Source organism: Sinocyclocheilus anshuiensis, unplaced genomic scaffold (genome assembly GCF_001515605.1).
Source record: "Sinocyclocheilus anshuiensis isolate Anshui unplaced genomic scaffold, SAMN03320099.WGS_v1.1 scaffold694, whole genome shotgun sequence".
Classification (NCBI taxonomy): Eukaryota; Metazoa; Chordata; class Actinopteri; order Cypriniformes; family Cyprinidae; genus Sinocyclocheilus; species Sinocyclocheilus anshuiensis.
This window is the reverse complement of record NW_015542477.1, coordinates 616,876-633,714: the sequence shown is the minus strand read 5'-3', so window position 1 is coordinate 633,714 and position 16,839 is coordinate 616,876. Positions and strand designations below refer to the sequence as shown.

General features: G+C 35.6%; 1 protein-coding gene across 1 annotated transcript in view; it reads right to left on the bottom strand.

Moving 5' to 3' along the window:
* LOC107693873 (FRAS1-related extracellular matrix protein 2-like) overlaps nt 1-16,839 on the bottom strand; it is a 57,797-nt gene that overhangs the window by 25,564 nt on the left and 15,394 nt on the right. The window contains exons 3-5 of the mRNA XM_016493409.1: nt 15,563-15,709; nt 10,669-10,899; nt 3,691-3,942 (exon numbers count right to left, since the gene is read on the bottom strand). Coding sequence (XP_016348895.1) covers nt 3,691-3,942; nt 10,669-10,899; nt 15,563-15,709 — 630 coding nt within the window. The remainder of the gene's footprint in view (nt 1-3,690; nt 3,943-10,668; nt 10,900-15,562; nt 15,710-16,839) is intronic.

The following is a 16,839-nucleotide window of genomic DNA, read 5'->3' as shown; positions in this document are numbered from 1 at the left end:
GCCTGTTCTAGTACACCCCCAAAACAAAATCAAGACTTTGTGAAAGAGCATAATAGGACCCCTTTAAAAAAAAATCACATACAATGGAAATTCTAAAAACATTTTCTGCTATTTTCAGTTTTCAAGATAACCTTTAACAAAGACCGCTGGCATCTTTGAATTATTTTTCCCATGCAAATATATGAATAAAGTCAAATTAATTTCAGTAACCCTGGCCCAAATGGCACCTAAAAACAAAAACTATGAATAGTAATTTTTACATATAAATCAGGTGGTCTCTTCCTTTTAAAGGAGCCAGAACATCCTGCAGTGAGGACCAGATGTTTCACTGGAGTCACTAGTCTTTGTTGTACTCTTTATCTCTGCAGCAAAACATCTCTTCAGTTTTAATCTGCAGTGTGCTCAGTCGCTGCCGGCCAAACAACACTGAGCTCGGCATCCGGACCATGTTTGTTTTGATGCAGTTCATTAGCTCTCAGAGAGAGACAGCAATATGGAGTGTAACTTCCTGACTCAGTCCACCACACGGCTCACCGACTTACTGAAAAAAGCAAGAGTATTTTGAAAACAGCTAAACTACCGTCACGCAACTGAAAAGTGTATCGTTTTTCACTAGTTTTAGTTACTCTCCAATGCGGTCTCGCTCATACAGAGGCAGCAACAAACCACTTCTCATGTTTAGCACGCATACACACAACTGAGAGAGAGTAATTGAGTTTTGGACTGAATTTTCAGCTGTAGTTTTGACCTTCTTTCCTTGCTCGTTGAGATCTTCTCTCCAGCATTCAGAGATAAAATCATTCCTGCATTGCCTGAGGGAGTCAACCTTTGTCTGTTTACCTACCTGCAAACTCCTACCTTACATATACACACACACACACACACATACACGTGCACACACTTCCAGTCTTTTTTCTCATTGTCTCTGATCATTTGGGGGAGGCGTTGTACTTTACTTTGTCGGAGCTGTGTTTATCTCTCCATCTGCAGTTAACCACTCAACATAAATTTAAATGACATGGAGAATAGCCTAAATGTCACTCGCTTCATTCTGATCTGAAAATTTGATAAACAGAAAAATAAAAACAGAAATGATACACAACCTACTTGAGCAGCCCAACTAGGGCCACCAGATCAATAATTCATTTGTGTGTATGTGCTAGTGTGTGTGCACAAGAGAGAAACCGAGGAGAACGGGATGATACAGATTTTGGAGGTATGCACAATTTCATTCAGAATTTCATTTTTACTATTCACAGTCAGCATTTCACAAGTAGAAAGAGTGTTGAAAAATAACTCTTACACACTCACACAATTTTTAAGCATCTCATGCAAGTGTGTCGCATTTTTAAAATTTAAGCTCAAGTTTCAGTTTCAATTGATTCCAAATTGACACAATGCTCTAAAATGCATATAAAATACAAATCACGCATGTATACACTACAAAAGTGTTTTCAAAAGAAGCCTCTTATGTTCACCATTGCTGCACTGATTTGATCAAAAAATATATTTTAAATTATGAAATATTATTTCAATTTCAAAAGAAGTAATATATTTTAAATTGTAATTTATTCCTGTGATGTTAAAGCTGTATTTTCAGCATCATTACTCAGGTCTTCAGTGTCACATGAGCCTTCAGAAATCATTCTAATATTCAGATTTGCTGCTCAAGAAACATTATCTGTTGAAAACAGTTGTGCTGCTTAATATTTTTGTAGAAACAGCGATAAATTTTTTTCCAGGAATCTTTAATGAATAGTTCTAAAAAACAAAATATATTTGAAATAGAAATCCTTTGTAACATTATAGAGATATTAACTGTCACTTTTGATTAATTTAATGCATCCTCGCTGAATTTATTTTTTTTAATTTTGTTTAAAAATCCTACTTCAGTGTATACTAGGTAAAATAGTCATTTTTTATTAGATTACCATTGTTATTGATATTTCATTCCATAATAAAATGTAAGTACATTTTAGGTGATTTGAGCTTGTTGCAATGCAATGCACATAGCCTTCATGTTAAGCATAAATAATCACAATAGGCGGAAACTATATGCTCTAACACTGAATTTAAGGAGTGTTTTGCTCACGCAGGATGCTGGTTGATGTTTAGGTGGTTTTAGCCCAGATTTACTGATAACAGCTTCAGATAGAGCGAGATAAGATCTAATACCCTTAGGATATTGTACCATAGACAAGAGGATTGCCCCAGAAAAAACTTCAGTAGCCTGAGGTGTGTGTGCGAGGGGTTTTAAAAGGAAGGTAAAGACTCAGAAAGACGTGCCAAAACAAAGCGCCATCAACACCCTCTAATTACACAGTCTCTTACTTACACACACACACACACACACACACACACACACTCTTTATGCTTTAATAAACACTATTTGTCAGATATACCGAATGCAGCATGCTCAGCTGAACTTAACTTGATGAAAGCTTTCACCTTCGTGTCACATGAGAATTAGCACTAATCCACGTTAAGCATCGAGCAGCACAGGGATTCAGTCACACAGCGGTATATACACATATGTGCATGTATAGTTTCCCAGCCAAAGGATGAACTCTATCCCTTCCAGCTCTCTCCTGAGTGCAATTTCACGCTTTCTGTCTGAGGTGGGCTAAGCCAGTGGCTCCTATTTTCCTCAGCAAACTTTTGAGAGGTGCCATAATAACAGCAAAACAGAGATAAAAGAACAAAAATCCATTCGCTTTCTGCTGAAAAATAATTAATTCTGTTGCTTTGAGGAAAGAAGGCTTTAGAATAACTCAACTTTATCTGTGATTTCAGGCCTCATAACGCTGGAGGAAAAAGAGACTCCTATGCAAACTTCAGCGTTGCCCATTTACATGTGCATTGTGTCTATTCTGGGTTCATCCGCTGGCTGCTGTATGTGCATGAGACACACAGAAATTCTGCCGCTATACAAGGCTTTGGAAAAAGATAAATGGCTCTTTAAATATCACTGCGTGTTGAACTAACAAATAAATATCTGTCTGAGCATGATATGGACTGTGAATAGCTCTATTTGTATGGTTTACAGACTGAATTGTAAGTAATAAATATTTTTAAAAGAAAAAATATTCTAGTTTTTATTTGTTACTTTTTGTACTTTTATTGTTTTTTGGGGGAAAAGTGGAACAGGAAATGACGCGAGCCAGACTCAAACTCAAATTTCCCACATAAGCGCTACAGCATGAGCACTATACCACTATGCCACAGCTCCAACCATGTTTATTATAGTTTAAAAAAAATTTAAAACCATAAAAAACTGGTTCCTTAAAATAAAATAAACCTAAACAAATATCACTAAATAATAATATAAGAAATAATTAAATTAAATAATAAAAATATTGTATATTCACATCATTGCATTCTGTTTTTATTCACAATTTGTACAGTGTCCCAACTTTTTTGGAATCGGGTTTGTATTTATACATATAATTTTTCTAATTTGGTAATTTCAAATTGGTAATAAAATAACTAAAATTGAAATAATACTAATATAACACTGGCTCCTACTTATTCACCCCATTTATGACACAGAAGTGAGTTTGTTTCTTTCTTTGTTCAGGTCACGTGTACAGTATATTATCGTCAATATGACAATCAATATTTCCTGGAGTGAAGATTTCATGTTCCTTTAAATGTTTACTTTTAATCAAACAAAAGCAAACAAGCCCTTACCGTCGTCCTGGTCTGGCAGTATGCGGATAAGCACAGTGGAGTATTCTGGCCCCAGACATCCTCCCATAGGCATACTGAGGGTCACGTTGAAGCTCTCCTCTCCCTCATACAGCGAGTCGTCAATGATCACCACACGACAGTGCTTCTCCGTCTCGTCCTTATCAAAGCGCAGAATGCTGGCCTGTTCCTCTGGACGGGAGATGTAGTCAGAGTAGGACAGAACAGAAGTGGGGATGGTTCCTGTGGCGGAGCCTGCAGCAGCACAGAAAGGACACATGCAGGGAATTCATTCAAATCCACATAAAGTGTTTACAGATGCTTCAAAAGGATGCTTCAAAAGAATCTGTAAAGGGATAGTTTGCTCAAAAATGACAATGTCATTTTATAAAAATGGCTGTCATTCTTTACTCAACCTCGTTTCAAACCCATTTCCTTTTTTTTTCATGGAACACAAAGTAGAAACACACAAAATGAAATGCTGGCTTGGTATGAATGACACTGACAAGAATATTTTTGAATTCTACACATTCAGGCTTAATTAATGAATAACACATGAATTAAGAAGCCTTTAGATAGATCTGTCTGTCTTAATAGAAGAAGAATAGAATAGAAGCTAGTGAGACATGGACATTTTAAACTTGTGTGGAAAGAGCAGCACAAAAGGTTCTTAAGAACCATTTCTGAAATATTTGTGGGTGAACTATACCTTTAAAAAACACTTCCTGAACACATTTTAAACCAATTTTGAGAATATTGGTCAGGTCAGGAGTTTTGACATTTATTTACAGTATTTTAAATAAGACTGATAAAAGATCAATACAAAATTATTTTTTAATAACGTCAATAGTAACATTTTTGTAAAAATGTGGTAAAAATATAAAAAAATTAAATAAAACAATTTTTATTTCCTTTATAGAGGCTAATTTGATCATTAAATATTTTATAATTAAACATTATGTGTATATATACTGTCAAAGGGAAAAGAAGATATAGCTCAGTATTAGGACTGCTGTTCTGTTATATCAGTCACAGAGGGATTTAGCGGCTCCCTGTCAGAAAGACTGTTACCACAGGGCTTTAAAACACCACAGGCGGTGGATTGATTCTTCAATATATAATTATTTCAAATCATACGCCTCTATACTGGGCGTGTAATGCACATTTATCTTGCACAAAAGGCAAAAACACATTTTGTATGAGAAAATAGATTTTTGATATCTGTCCATACCGGCTGTGTATTGCGTTGTGTTGCAGAGTAAACCGTCTGACTGAGTGGGAGCTTGTTCAGGCATTGCTATTTCAAATACCGCAGGTTAAGTCTGAGTCAACATCTAAAACATTTTTTTTTTAGCACCGAAAGAAAAAGGAGGGAGAAAAACTCTATCCAGAGATGGAAAATCTATAGAAAAGTCAGAGCTAGTGAAAGGCTGTTGATGTTTCTGAAATGGAGCCGCACAGGGACCAATAATAAAAAAGGTCCCTTTTTGCGTGGCCCATCCTGCCCCAGATCCTTCTATGCAATTATTCATGATCCTTTGCAAACAGCTCCAATCATCAATCTGCAAGTGGTCATTTGGTACCAAGGGAGAGTGGAGGTGAAAAATAGACCAACAAGCTGTTCAAGTAATAGGTAAGGAAGAAGCAAAGGGAGTGAAGAAAACAACATTTAGACATAAATAAACATAGCATTTTCATTGACAGCTTTGAAAGATAAAACATGAATATAGTACACCTGGTGTCCCAGGACTTTTTAAAAATATTATATTCACAAATGTTGTGCAATAAAATTAACTTTGCATTATAATGGGGTATTTTTTTGTTTTGTTTAACATATCTATAGTTTCCATTTTTACACTAGTTATTGATGCTCAACCCTGTTACTCAAGTCATTATAAGAAAAATTATCAAATATTTATAGGGAATATTATATAGGAAATATAAGCTATAAAAATTTGGTCTAAAACTAGCTAGACCCCACTGAGTTTCACCTTAATTTAGGCTAAATCTACAACCCTGTTACTTGCAGTTATGTTACAAATTCTGGCTTTTTTCCAAATATATATATATTTTTTTTACAAATGTTGTCTCCTTACTCATGTTTATTTAATGTATATTGCTAGAAAACCACATAAAATCAATGATTTTCAAATATGCAACCCTGTTACTTGCAACAAATTTGAGCATATTTATTAAATATGTTTTTTTTTTCAAATATATATATACAGTATATATTCCAAATATATTTAAAAAATGTATATTTTGTATATTACTAGAACAACATCAGATCAACTGTTTTAAACTGTATTTAGATACGCTAGCATGGTGACAGGGTTGCAAAATAGAACAGAATATAACTATCTGAAGTAGTTTGACCATCTGATTTTGATGACTGAGATTTTCTGAAGGATAAGGACCTATTTTCCCCATTTGTTCTCAAAAAGAAAAAGAGAGAAAGACTGCAATTACTATATTTAGTAGCCATTTATCCACCCCAGATTTCTTCAATTATATGACATTGGCAAGAGAGTGTGAACTTGAGAACAAAATATTCTCTGCAAAACCAGAACGTTGTCCACTGTTCACTCTCTGAGCGTTGTACAGACTGAGTGACTGCTCTCCTGATAAAAGAATGAATCTTACAGCCCTGAAGACTCAAACGCTGGCTGTGAGAAAAGAATAACAATGAGGCGAATCTCTGCAGCCTCTCAGGTATAAGGCTTACGTATTTAGACCGTCTCTTACCCTCACACAGGAAACTCTCATGCATGAGGGGCCGAAATAATGACCTTGTTTTGTAAGGATCAAAAACAAGGCAGATGAGAAAGTGAAATCCTGCGCATTTATATTCAGCTCTTGGTAGAGTCCTCTGCAGATAGGCGGTTGAATTTGAATGATAGCATAGCATGGTATAGACAAGTTATTTTAATTGCATACTTGTCAATCATAACAGATTTATATATTATTTTCTATACTCACTTTGAATTAATATATAGTGCATTAGGTAAATAGCTGTTGTTTAATAAATACACTGCTTTAAAAAGCTTTAAAGGTATTCTTTTGTCAGATTATAAATCTTACAAATACATTTTTGGGAATAAATCATTACAAAATCAACCAATAAATAAAATAAACAAAAAAAAACTCTTAAATCTCTCTTTTTTTTAGTTAGCATTATTGTTGTTTTCCAATAAAAAATTAATAATTGCCCTTAAACAAGATCAAACTATCGAGAAGCAAAACTAAACAAGATCCAGATCAATATCAGCCATGCATATCCATCCATCCATCCATCTATATTCAGTCCTTCCGATTCATTTTTCTATCCATCCATGATCCATATATTACCCATCCATATCCATCCAGCCATCTATATCATCCATCCATCTATATCCATATATATCCATTCATCCATCTATCCATCTATATTATCAATCTATATCCATGAATCCATCCATCCATGCATCAGTATCCATACAGTATATCCATCCATCCATCTGAATCCATCCATCCATCTGCAATTAATTTTTTATTGTTTTAAGCATACATAAATCTAGTTTAAATTTAGTGTAATTTAGTGTGGTTTATGCTTAAAACAAGAAAAAATAAGTTTATTCATTTATTTTTTAATATACTTAAAAATACTTAATTCAATTTATATTACTTGAAAACAAACCTAAATGTCCTACACAGTTTTGCTTTCCAAGCTTTTCTTTTTTGAAGATATAAAGTATCTTTACAGTGTAGATCTCTTGACCTTTTCGATTCACATGATCTTTAAAATGAAGTATTTCAGTGTTCAATCAAGGAAAGGTATAGCCATTTAACCCTTCATTAAACCCATTTCCAACATAAGACATTAAAACCAGAAAGCAAAGTCGAAGTAAGCATCTTTAAAATGCCTTTCCAGTCTCTGCTCTTCCTTTATTGCTCCTTACACTAATGAGCAGTGAAAGGTTCTGGCTGTAAAGCAGGAAGCTTGTCACATCGCAGCCGTCCCGGTCACAGATGTGCCTCCAGATGCAGGCTTTTGTCTGAGCCCGCAGGTCGGTGTAAGCCATCATGTGTGAACGGCTCTGTGGCAACTAGGTCAGACAGGTTTCCGAAGGCCCCTGTCGGAAGAAAACCACCTCCCTCTCGCATTCAAATATTAATGCGCGAGAAGGGCGACCTCACACTGCCACACACACATAAACGCTAAAAGGATAATTAACCTGAAAGGAAAAAAACTGCACGTGGAGCAACAGGACAGCAGCATGCCGACCATCTCCCCTCCCTCTCGCCATTAGAAAGAGCAGCCAGACTCTTTCACGTTAAGCCTCCCATGGGACATTAGCCTCAGCAAACAAACCCCACCGTTAGACTGATAATTAGCTCACTGGGGAAGCAGTGGAGTTTTCTTTCTTTTTTTCTAAGGAGAAATAACTTCTGCAAAGATAGCGAGGCTTAAGTAATATTCAGATGGAAACTATTGCAGCGTTTGGGATTATAGATGAAAATTTTAATTATCCAGGGACCCTGAGGAGGCGATAAAGACAAAAACACACAGAATAAAACAACGCAAGCCTTCGGTTATTCGCGCTGCACATCTAAATACGCCGGTAATTGTGAGAATATGAGATGATGTCGTGATGATGAACAGGCAAATAATTCCGTCACGGCTCTCGGCGAGAAAACCCAAAACAGACAGTGTGAGACAAACGCGGTTTGATCAACAGACTGACAAAGCTGTATTTTGTAATGAGAGCTGCTTGGAAAGGGTTTTTGATGACAGGTTTATGCGTGGCTGTCTCATTACGGCTTTCTGATGCCTCTCAGTTTGGGTTCTCACAGATAAAAGTGTGGTGCTCCCTTCAAAATGACCCCTCAAAACCTGCACGACTAACTTTCATATGCGAACGATTTAATTACAGAGGCAGCCGGCACAGACGTGTCAAAGCTTTCTCAAACGCTGGTCGACAATTTACATTTATCGACGAGACGCTTTCAAAACAAGACGTAGAGCTGTGCGCAGAATTCCAGATGAAAAGACAGGCCGCCGAAACGCGTGGGTGGGCGGTGCGCTGGAAGCTCACAGGTAGGAAGAGATATAAAATGCTATGATAATTGAGGTCCACTGAAAGAGAGAAAAAGGCATCTGCAGTATAGAGATACGGTTTGTGTTTTTATATGCAACACTGAAAATTTTAGAAAATAAAATATCTTGGGATGTTTTTAGCAGCTTTGTTGTGTTTTTGCTCTCTTGAACATCCTGCCTGCCTCTGACTCACTCACATCTTCACCAGATGTAATGGGGGTTTGGTATATTAAGCGGCTGAAGCGGTGATGTTTGGATATTTTTGAAGAATTGAATGGGTCTGACAAAGGACTCTGATCTAATATAATCTTTACATAAGTATGTGTTCAAAAAGCCAATGTGCATCAGATAAAATATATGATGAACACCACTGTTCGGAATTTTGGTGTTGGGACAATTTTTACAATGAGTTTCATACAAGTCTGTGACTGATGTTTGTTATCTATCAAACATTATTCATAGAACATAATATGTTTATGAATAAATTAGTACTTTTTTATGGCTGTTACTTCATTTCAATGCTTAGTTGGAATTAAATAAAAAAATCAGTTAATGTTCTCTGATTACCATTTGGAAAGGAGGCCACAGTGTTTTGTGGAACATAAAAAACACAGTTTTTGTTTAGAATGAACCAAAATGAAAACATTTTGTTTCTAATTCCAGTTGTAATAACCCAATTCCATTTAGTGACACCAATGGTGCAGAAATGACACTTTAGCTGTAAAATAGTATTTCTGTTTATATTTCTGGTGGGTATGAAAATATAAGCTAAATCTTTAGTAAACATTAAGGGCGTTTATACTAGAAGTTTGATTCTCTTGATTCTTTTAGTCCAGGCCAAAAAAGAAAATGATATGTTTAGTCCTGGTTCACTTAGCATTTAAACTGTCACTTTTAACACTGAAGCTAAAGATACAAAACAAAAGACATAAGCAAACAGTACAACCTAACTGGACAGCTTTTACAACTTAACCAAACATTTAAAACAATGCTGTGCTAAATGAGTTTGTTGTATGTTTACATAAGCCTGGTTTCTCCCAAGGTTTTTTTTCTTCCATTTCTTTCACTGATGGAGTTTGGGTTCCTTGCCATTGTCCCCTTTTGCTTGCTTAGATGGGGACACTTGATATTTGACAATTTTATTGACGTGACTGCACAGACACTACTAGTTGAACACTGAACTGAACTGAGTCGGATGATGACATCACTGTTTTCTCCAGAGCTGCTTTATAGATAAATTAAACTCATTTCATAATTGAAGGACTTTACACAGTTACTCAACCAAACTGAATCAACGATGAAATGACTTGAACAGTTTACACTTGTTTTTTCAGTGCTGTTTTACAGCAGAGTTGAATTGTTTGTTGTCATTTATTCACTATGTTCTTGTATCACTGTAAAGCTGCTTTGAAACCGTCTGTTTTGTATAAAGCGCTATACAGTATAAATAAAGGTGACTTGACTTGACTACATATGGTGGTATTTTCCCCAGCTAATAACTTACAAAGAGCTTATATAATTGTACTGAACTGTAATGTGCAACAAAGCTCCTATGACGAGAAGAACCAGGTACACTTCAGCATTCTGGCCTTTTTAGGGACGTGTCTTGTGACATCATGTCCTGTTTTTGGTTCGTTTAGATGTCTTTGGTCCATGTTGCATTCATTTATCAGTAAAACAGCACCAGAGTTTATTTCACTTGTGGGTCTCGGTCCGCTTGTGTGGTGCACACCAAGGTTCAGATGGCAGCTTTCACTTTTTTTTTCAAATTAACCGCACTAACAGAGCAATCTCACCACAGTTTGTTTTAATCAAACCAAACCTGTCAAGTGTAAATGCCTTAAGAATGTGTTCATTGTTACATGCTTATCATAAAATGTTTGGTCAACTTCTGTTGGACTTACCATCACCTGGATCCACAATCTCAACAGTGGCTATTGCTGGTGACTCCAAAACAGCCATCACTGGCTCAGTCAGGATAATCTGGAACGTCTCGGACTGCTCGTATTTCGCATCAGAGAGAAGCCTCACTTTCCACGTGGCTGTGGTCTGGCCGGGGTTAAACTGCACCTGCTTCTGCGATTTTCCCAGGAAATCCTTCTCCTTCTCGGCACTGCCATCCAAAGCACCAATCCCTTAAAATAACACAATATAACAAGTTTCCTGACTTCATATCTCCAGCCTCCAGATGTGTCACAACTCATGACTTTGAGAACGATCTACTCGAAGCTTATTATGAAATTTATGAGCAGGGATTAGCGAAGTCTGCATTTTCCAGATTTATAAAGATCGAGCACAACAGCGCAGGCATCTACGCACTATTGACGCCATACAGAAAGAGATGCACTTTGTATAGAAGAAAAAAGCCCCAGGGCTGTAGGTGTCTGATACTCTGAGGCTAGGATGTAGGAACAAAATCAAGGAACATGTTGAACTAAAGTACAGCATGTAGACTCAACTTCCTCTCTACTGTAACACTGGTGCGAAGCTGTGATGGGATTCCCACACAGAGGGAAAACCTGCAGTGAACCTGCCCGGAAGCGTTTGATCTCTGATACATTAAGCAGAGACACTGTCAGGGATCCGTCTGCCAGAACCTCCCAAACAGATGTGAGGAATTAAATCACCTCAGTATTTCAGATCAATGCTGGATGATCGCTGAGCTTCAATCCATAACACTTAAGCTACTACATGACAGGAAAAGCTAATTGTAGGAAAAAGACTGCAGATAGGGATTTAATTATGAATATAGATTTTTTTATATTGACCCACTAGACATTACAAGCATCAAAAATTTACATAAAATTAAACAGAATACAGGCCATAGGTTTCAGATATCTCAAGCAGTCACAGGCTGTTTTCCTCCAGGTAGTAGTGTTACATACAAAATATCATAATAATATAATTTAATGTAATATTGTCAGCTAAAAAAAATGTATGAATTTGCCATGATGAAATATTGACAAAATTTAAAGGACATTAAAAAAAATATGTATGTAATGTATGACTGTATCAACAACTTCTCCAATCAGTTTGTTTCAGATTTGAAAGACTGTTCTATATCATATTTAGTGCATAAATTATGCCTAAGATTGTGTTCCTTGAGAACTGTAATTTTATCCCTTAAAGATCTTGAAGTAACATTTAAGATCTAAAATCTCCTCAAAAAGAAATTAGAAACATCATGAGTGAAGTATATGTAAGCAATAAGAATATATAAATACTAAAAAAAAAATTAAAAAAAATAAATAAATTCACACATGATTTTTGTAATTAAAATAATGTTATTTCTGTCACACTTAAGCAGTGTTGTGAAGGTTACTTTGGAAATGTAATAGGTTACAGATCACAAGTTACCCTATTTAAAATGTATTAAGTAGTGTAACGATTTCAAAGTAATGTAACTGATCACATTTGATTACTTTTCTACATTTCTAATGAACATTTTCAACTATTATAAATTCTGAAACATTTAAAGCAGGCAAGTTTAATCTTACAGTAGTGCTCAACACTGATTACTGTTAGATTTTCCAAATCCTTCATCACTTGAATTAAGGTTATAAAAATTGAATTTTAAAGCACAGCCACCAAAAAATCTGACTTTAGCACCTCTTTTTACTTTGAGATCGTTCTAAGGTTAAATATAGATTTAAAATCATAATATAGTTTAATAGCTATGATACTGTTTTTGAAATCAAATCCTTGCATAGCTATGACAGGAAACACTGGCATCTAACAATGCTTTGGGGAAAAAAGTCTTTAAAAATATAGAGCATATACATAAACCCAAATCGAAATTAAAAGTTATCAAATAGTAAGCATGTGTCCTTTCCTGTGTCCTAAACTCCTGAAACATTGGGGTCTCATATTGTAAAGTAGTCCATACAGTTTGGGAAAGAAATCAATCAAATCTGTGTGTGTGAAAATATTCAGATGTAACCCCCTTTGTAATCGTTAACATTTTCATAAGTAATGGTAATTTAAATGCACATTTTTCTCAGTAACTGTAACAGATTACGGTTACATTTACTCTGCTACATGTACTAGTTACTCCCCAACACTGCACTTAAGGGGCCATATTTGAAACCATCTTTAGTCAGCTAGACGTTCCCTCGTGGCCATTAAAGGTTATTTAGCTGTAGCTTTCAGCAGAATATAACTTCAGATGGAACAAAAGCCTTCACATGTTCCATCCAACCATGCATGTCAAAAAAAAAATCATCCAAGAAAGCACAGAGCATGGAAAGACAGAAATTGATTGAAAGATATAAGGTGAGTTCAATAAAAAAAAAAAGAACAAGAGAGAGAGAGAGAGTTCAATTCCATTTCTCTAACAACAGGGGGGCTCATTCTTACCACAACAAACGGCATAGGACGCCAGCCACAGTGAGTGAGACAAGAGGAAAAGGAGAGGAAAGGGCAGAGGCAGGCGGGTGTGAAAAAGTAGAAAGCTATATGAGGGGTGGGGGTAGATATGTTTGGCAGAGAGAGCTCCAGGCTCCAAAGAGCACAGAGGCAGATGAAGCCTGATCTCAAACACTCTTCACTGGTTGTGAGCATCACTATCACACTTTTGCTGTTACTGAGATGGCTCATCCGAAAATTAAATTCGGACATCATTTTCTCTCACTAATGTTGTTTGAAACCCATGTGTGTTTTGTTTCTTCTGTTACAGTGATTTGAAGCAATCATTTTTGCTTGCCACTTCAAATTAATTGTGACACATTATCAAATTAGTTTTTAAAAGAAGTTTCTTCTGCTCACCAGGCAGCATATGTTTAAAAATACTGTAAAAACAGCAATATTGTGAAATATTATTACAAACTGAAATAGCTTTGTTCTATATGGTAGTATTTTAAAATGTAATTTATTCCTTTGATGGCAAAGTAAAAATTTCAACAGCCATTTCTCTAGTCTTCAGTGTCACATGATCATTCAGTAATCATTCTAATATGCTGATTTGCTGCTCAAGAAACACTTATTATTATTATTTATCAGTGTTGAAAACAGTTGCGTAATATTTTTGTGGAAATAGACAATAAAAACTGCATTTATTTCAAATAGAAAAAAAAACACTTTCAACAAACATCTTCTCGATCCCAAACTTTTTAAAGTGTATTACTAAATATTTGAGTACAAGACGTTTTATATGGAAGGCCACTTTCACGTCAGATCAAAAAAAAAATTTAAAAGGTAAATGAAACATCTGTAGTTCCAGGTTTTAATGTGGCCTAATATAAATTTTATTTTAAATTACCAAAATTGCAGCTAAAATTAAGATAAAATTAAAATGAAAAATAAATGTAAATTAAAATTTGAATGCAACTACTTATGGAAGCCTGTTTCCGCCACCGAATAAAAAAAATATTTAATTTGTTACTTTTTCTCTCACAATTTTTTTTTGAGTTTACATCTCGCAATCCTGACTTTTGTTTCTCAGAATTGCATGATATAAACTCACAACTGTGAAATATAAAGTCAGAATAGCTAGATATAAACTCAGAATTGTGGGATATAAACTCACAAATGCAAGAAATAAAGTCAGAATTGCATAATATAAACTGCGAGAAAAGTCAGAATAGCGAGATATAAGCTCGCAATTCTGACTTTTTTTCTTGCAATTTTAGGTTTATATCTTGCAATTCTGACTGTTTCCCTTGCAGTTTTTACTTTATAACTTGCAAATGTAAGTTTATATCTCACAATTCTGAGAAAAAAGTCAGAATTGTGACTCTGTATCTTTTTTCTCAGAATTGTGAGATATACGTAAACTCGCAATTGCGAGACATAAAATCAAATTCTGAGGGAGAAAAAAAGACTTATATTCTCAGAATGGCGAGATTATATCTCGCAATTTTGAGAAAAAAAAATGTCAGAATTGCGAGATGTACACTCGCAATTGCGAGAAAATGAGAGAAGTCTCAATTACCTTTTTTATTTTTATTTAGTGGTGGAAACAGGTTTCCATAAATACTTGTAACTTAAGTGGAGCGTTTTTATAATGCTGCGAAAGATGTAACGGTCAAAACAGTCTGTCTAGTGCATGTTCACATAGAAAAACAATGGAAAAGGACCCTATGAGTTTGCACACTATCCACAGCAGGAACAGTGAACAAAAGCAGAAATGAGCGGAATGATTAAGGTCAGAAAGGAGAGGTCTTGATCACCCTACCGCCCCCTAGAGACAGGGAGCTTCATTCATTTTTATTAACCTGCACTCTAGAACCTCATTACACCCCATATCCAGCTTTTCATTCTGCCCTCCTTCATTTTCATCTCTCTTGTTGCCTTCTGCTCTTCCCTTTTTCACATTCTCTCTTTTTAACCTCAACATCCCTTCAAGCCAACACACACACACACCACAAATCCGAAACAGCATGAATAAAGACCCTTGGTTTCATGAATACTGACCACATGTGGGGCTGAGCTGAGCTCAGTGCAGGGCAAGATAAGCAGGTGTACGCTCAAAAGTGTTCAGACTGTTCTACGGATGTCAGAGAGGGAGTGAGGGTTTTCATTTCAGACACAAAGGAGCCAAAACCACTTAGAAAAACATATTTAACAGCTTCCCGTTGATAAGCTTAAGTAATAACAGCTCTCACTGTGAACACAGACACTACTGAATGTTAATCATTCCGTTAACGCCTGTACTGGTGACTTCTTGACAAGTTTAATCAATTCTGGATAATAGTTTGTTTTTCAGCAAAAATTAGGTGATGGCGAATGGAAAATGTATGAAATAAAGTATTATGCTGTCAGAAAATCAAATAAAGAATGATCCAGTGCACTGATACTCACCAACAAAAGACGTTTCACCTAGAAAACCTCTACGTCTTAGGATCACCTCGAGAACTTTGTCCTGCTCATCCACCACATAGTTCGGTTTCTCCAGAGAAATCCAAGCCCAGTTCAGACGAAACTGCTGGTTCTTCAGTTTGTTCCCTCCTGAAAACAACAATTAAAATGTATACACTCTTATCAGCATTTGAAAGCATAAATAGAGCACTGCAGTAACAATGTATTTTTGTAGGCTAACCCAGAAGTTCGCATCACCCTGCTTCCTTTGACAAAAACCCAATAGGATTTTTCCACTAGCTTTTGGATTACTGGAGAAAATAAGTTCTGTGACCAACAAAAGTTTATGATTCTCACATGTTTTTTACATCATGATAATCTTCACAAATGAACACAACTTTCATGAATTTTGAAGCCTAAATACAATCATAAGAAGTAAAAAGCTAAATGTAGACTATGAACAAACTACACCATGGTTGCATGACTTTAACGTCACCACTATCAACTCTTTCAGTCTTTATATAAATGCAACAAATTGGAAAGTTGGAGTGAGAATACTTTGCAAGAGTGCAAGTATAAACACAATGAGGCTGTAAAAGCAGACTATAGTGAGTAAATTAGCTTTTCTGTTTGGTGTGATGACTTTTAATGTCCCAGACAAACTCTGTAGTCCCATTTAGCCACTACTTAACTTAGAAAAGAGGTATTACTATTTTATGTCATTGAATAAAACATGAAAATATCTTGAGCTTGTGTTAACCACAGACCTAATTTCAGGCATTCAACCAAAAACCCATTGAAAAAACCCACGATGGAACCTGAAGTATAAAAATGCAAACTCATAGCTTACAGGATTCATTCCTGCAGCACTCTATAAAATATTTGTTTAAATAATTACAAATATTAACGGAGTGGAGATGTGCAAAACTTTAAGTTATTACAATTCTGCAGAGCTCTGCATACGCATGTTCCTGCTAATATATTATAAAAATGATCCTCATATAATCGACTCAGAAGGGATTAATTAGTGATCATTTACATCATAACAATGTACACACCACCAGTTGTTTACTTAAGGGGTTTATGGTAAATAACTCTCTCATAATATTACATCTTACATGTAATTTCCCCATTTGGGAAAACCGACCTTAGCAGGTGTTATAGTACAATTAACTAGTATATGCTACAAGGATCCAGCATTTTTTAACATAAAATCAAATTTTTTATATATATGATTACCTACAGTATCTCTACACTTATGCACTCGACCCAGAGTGCCT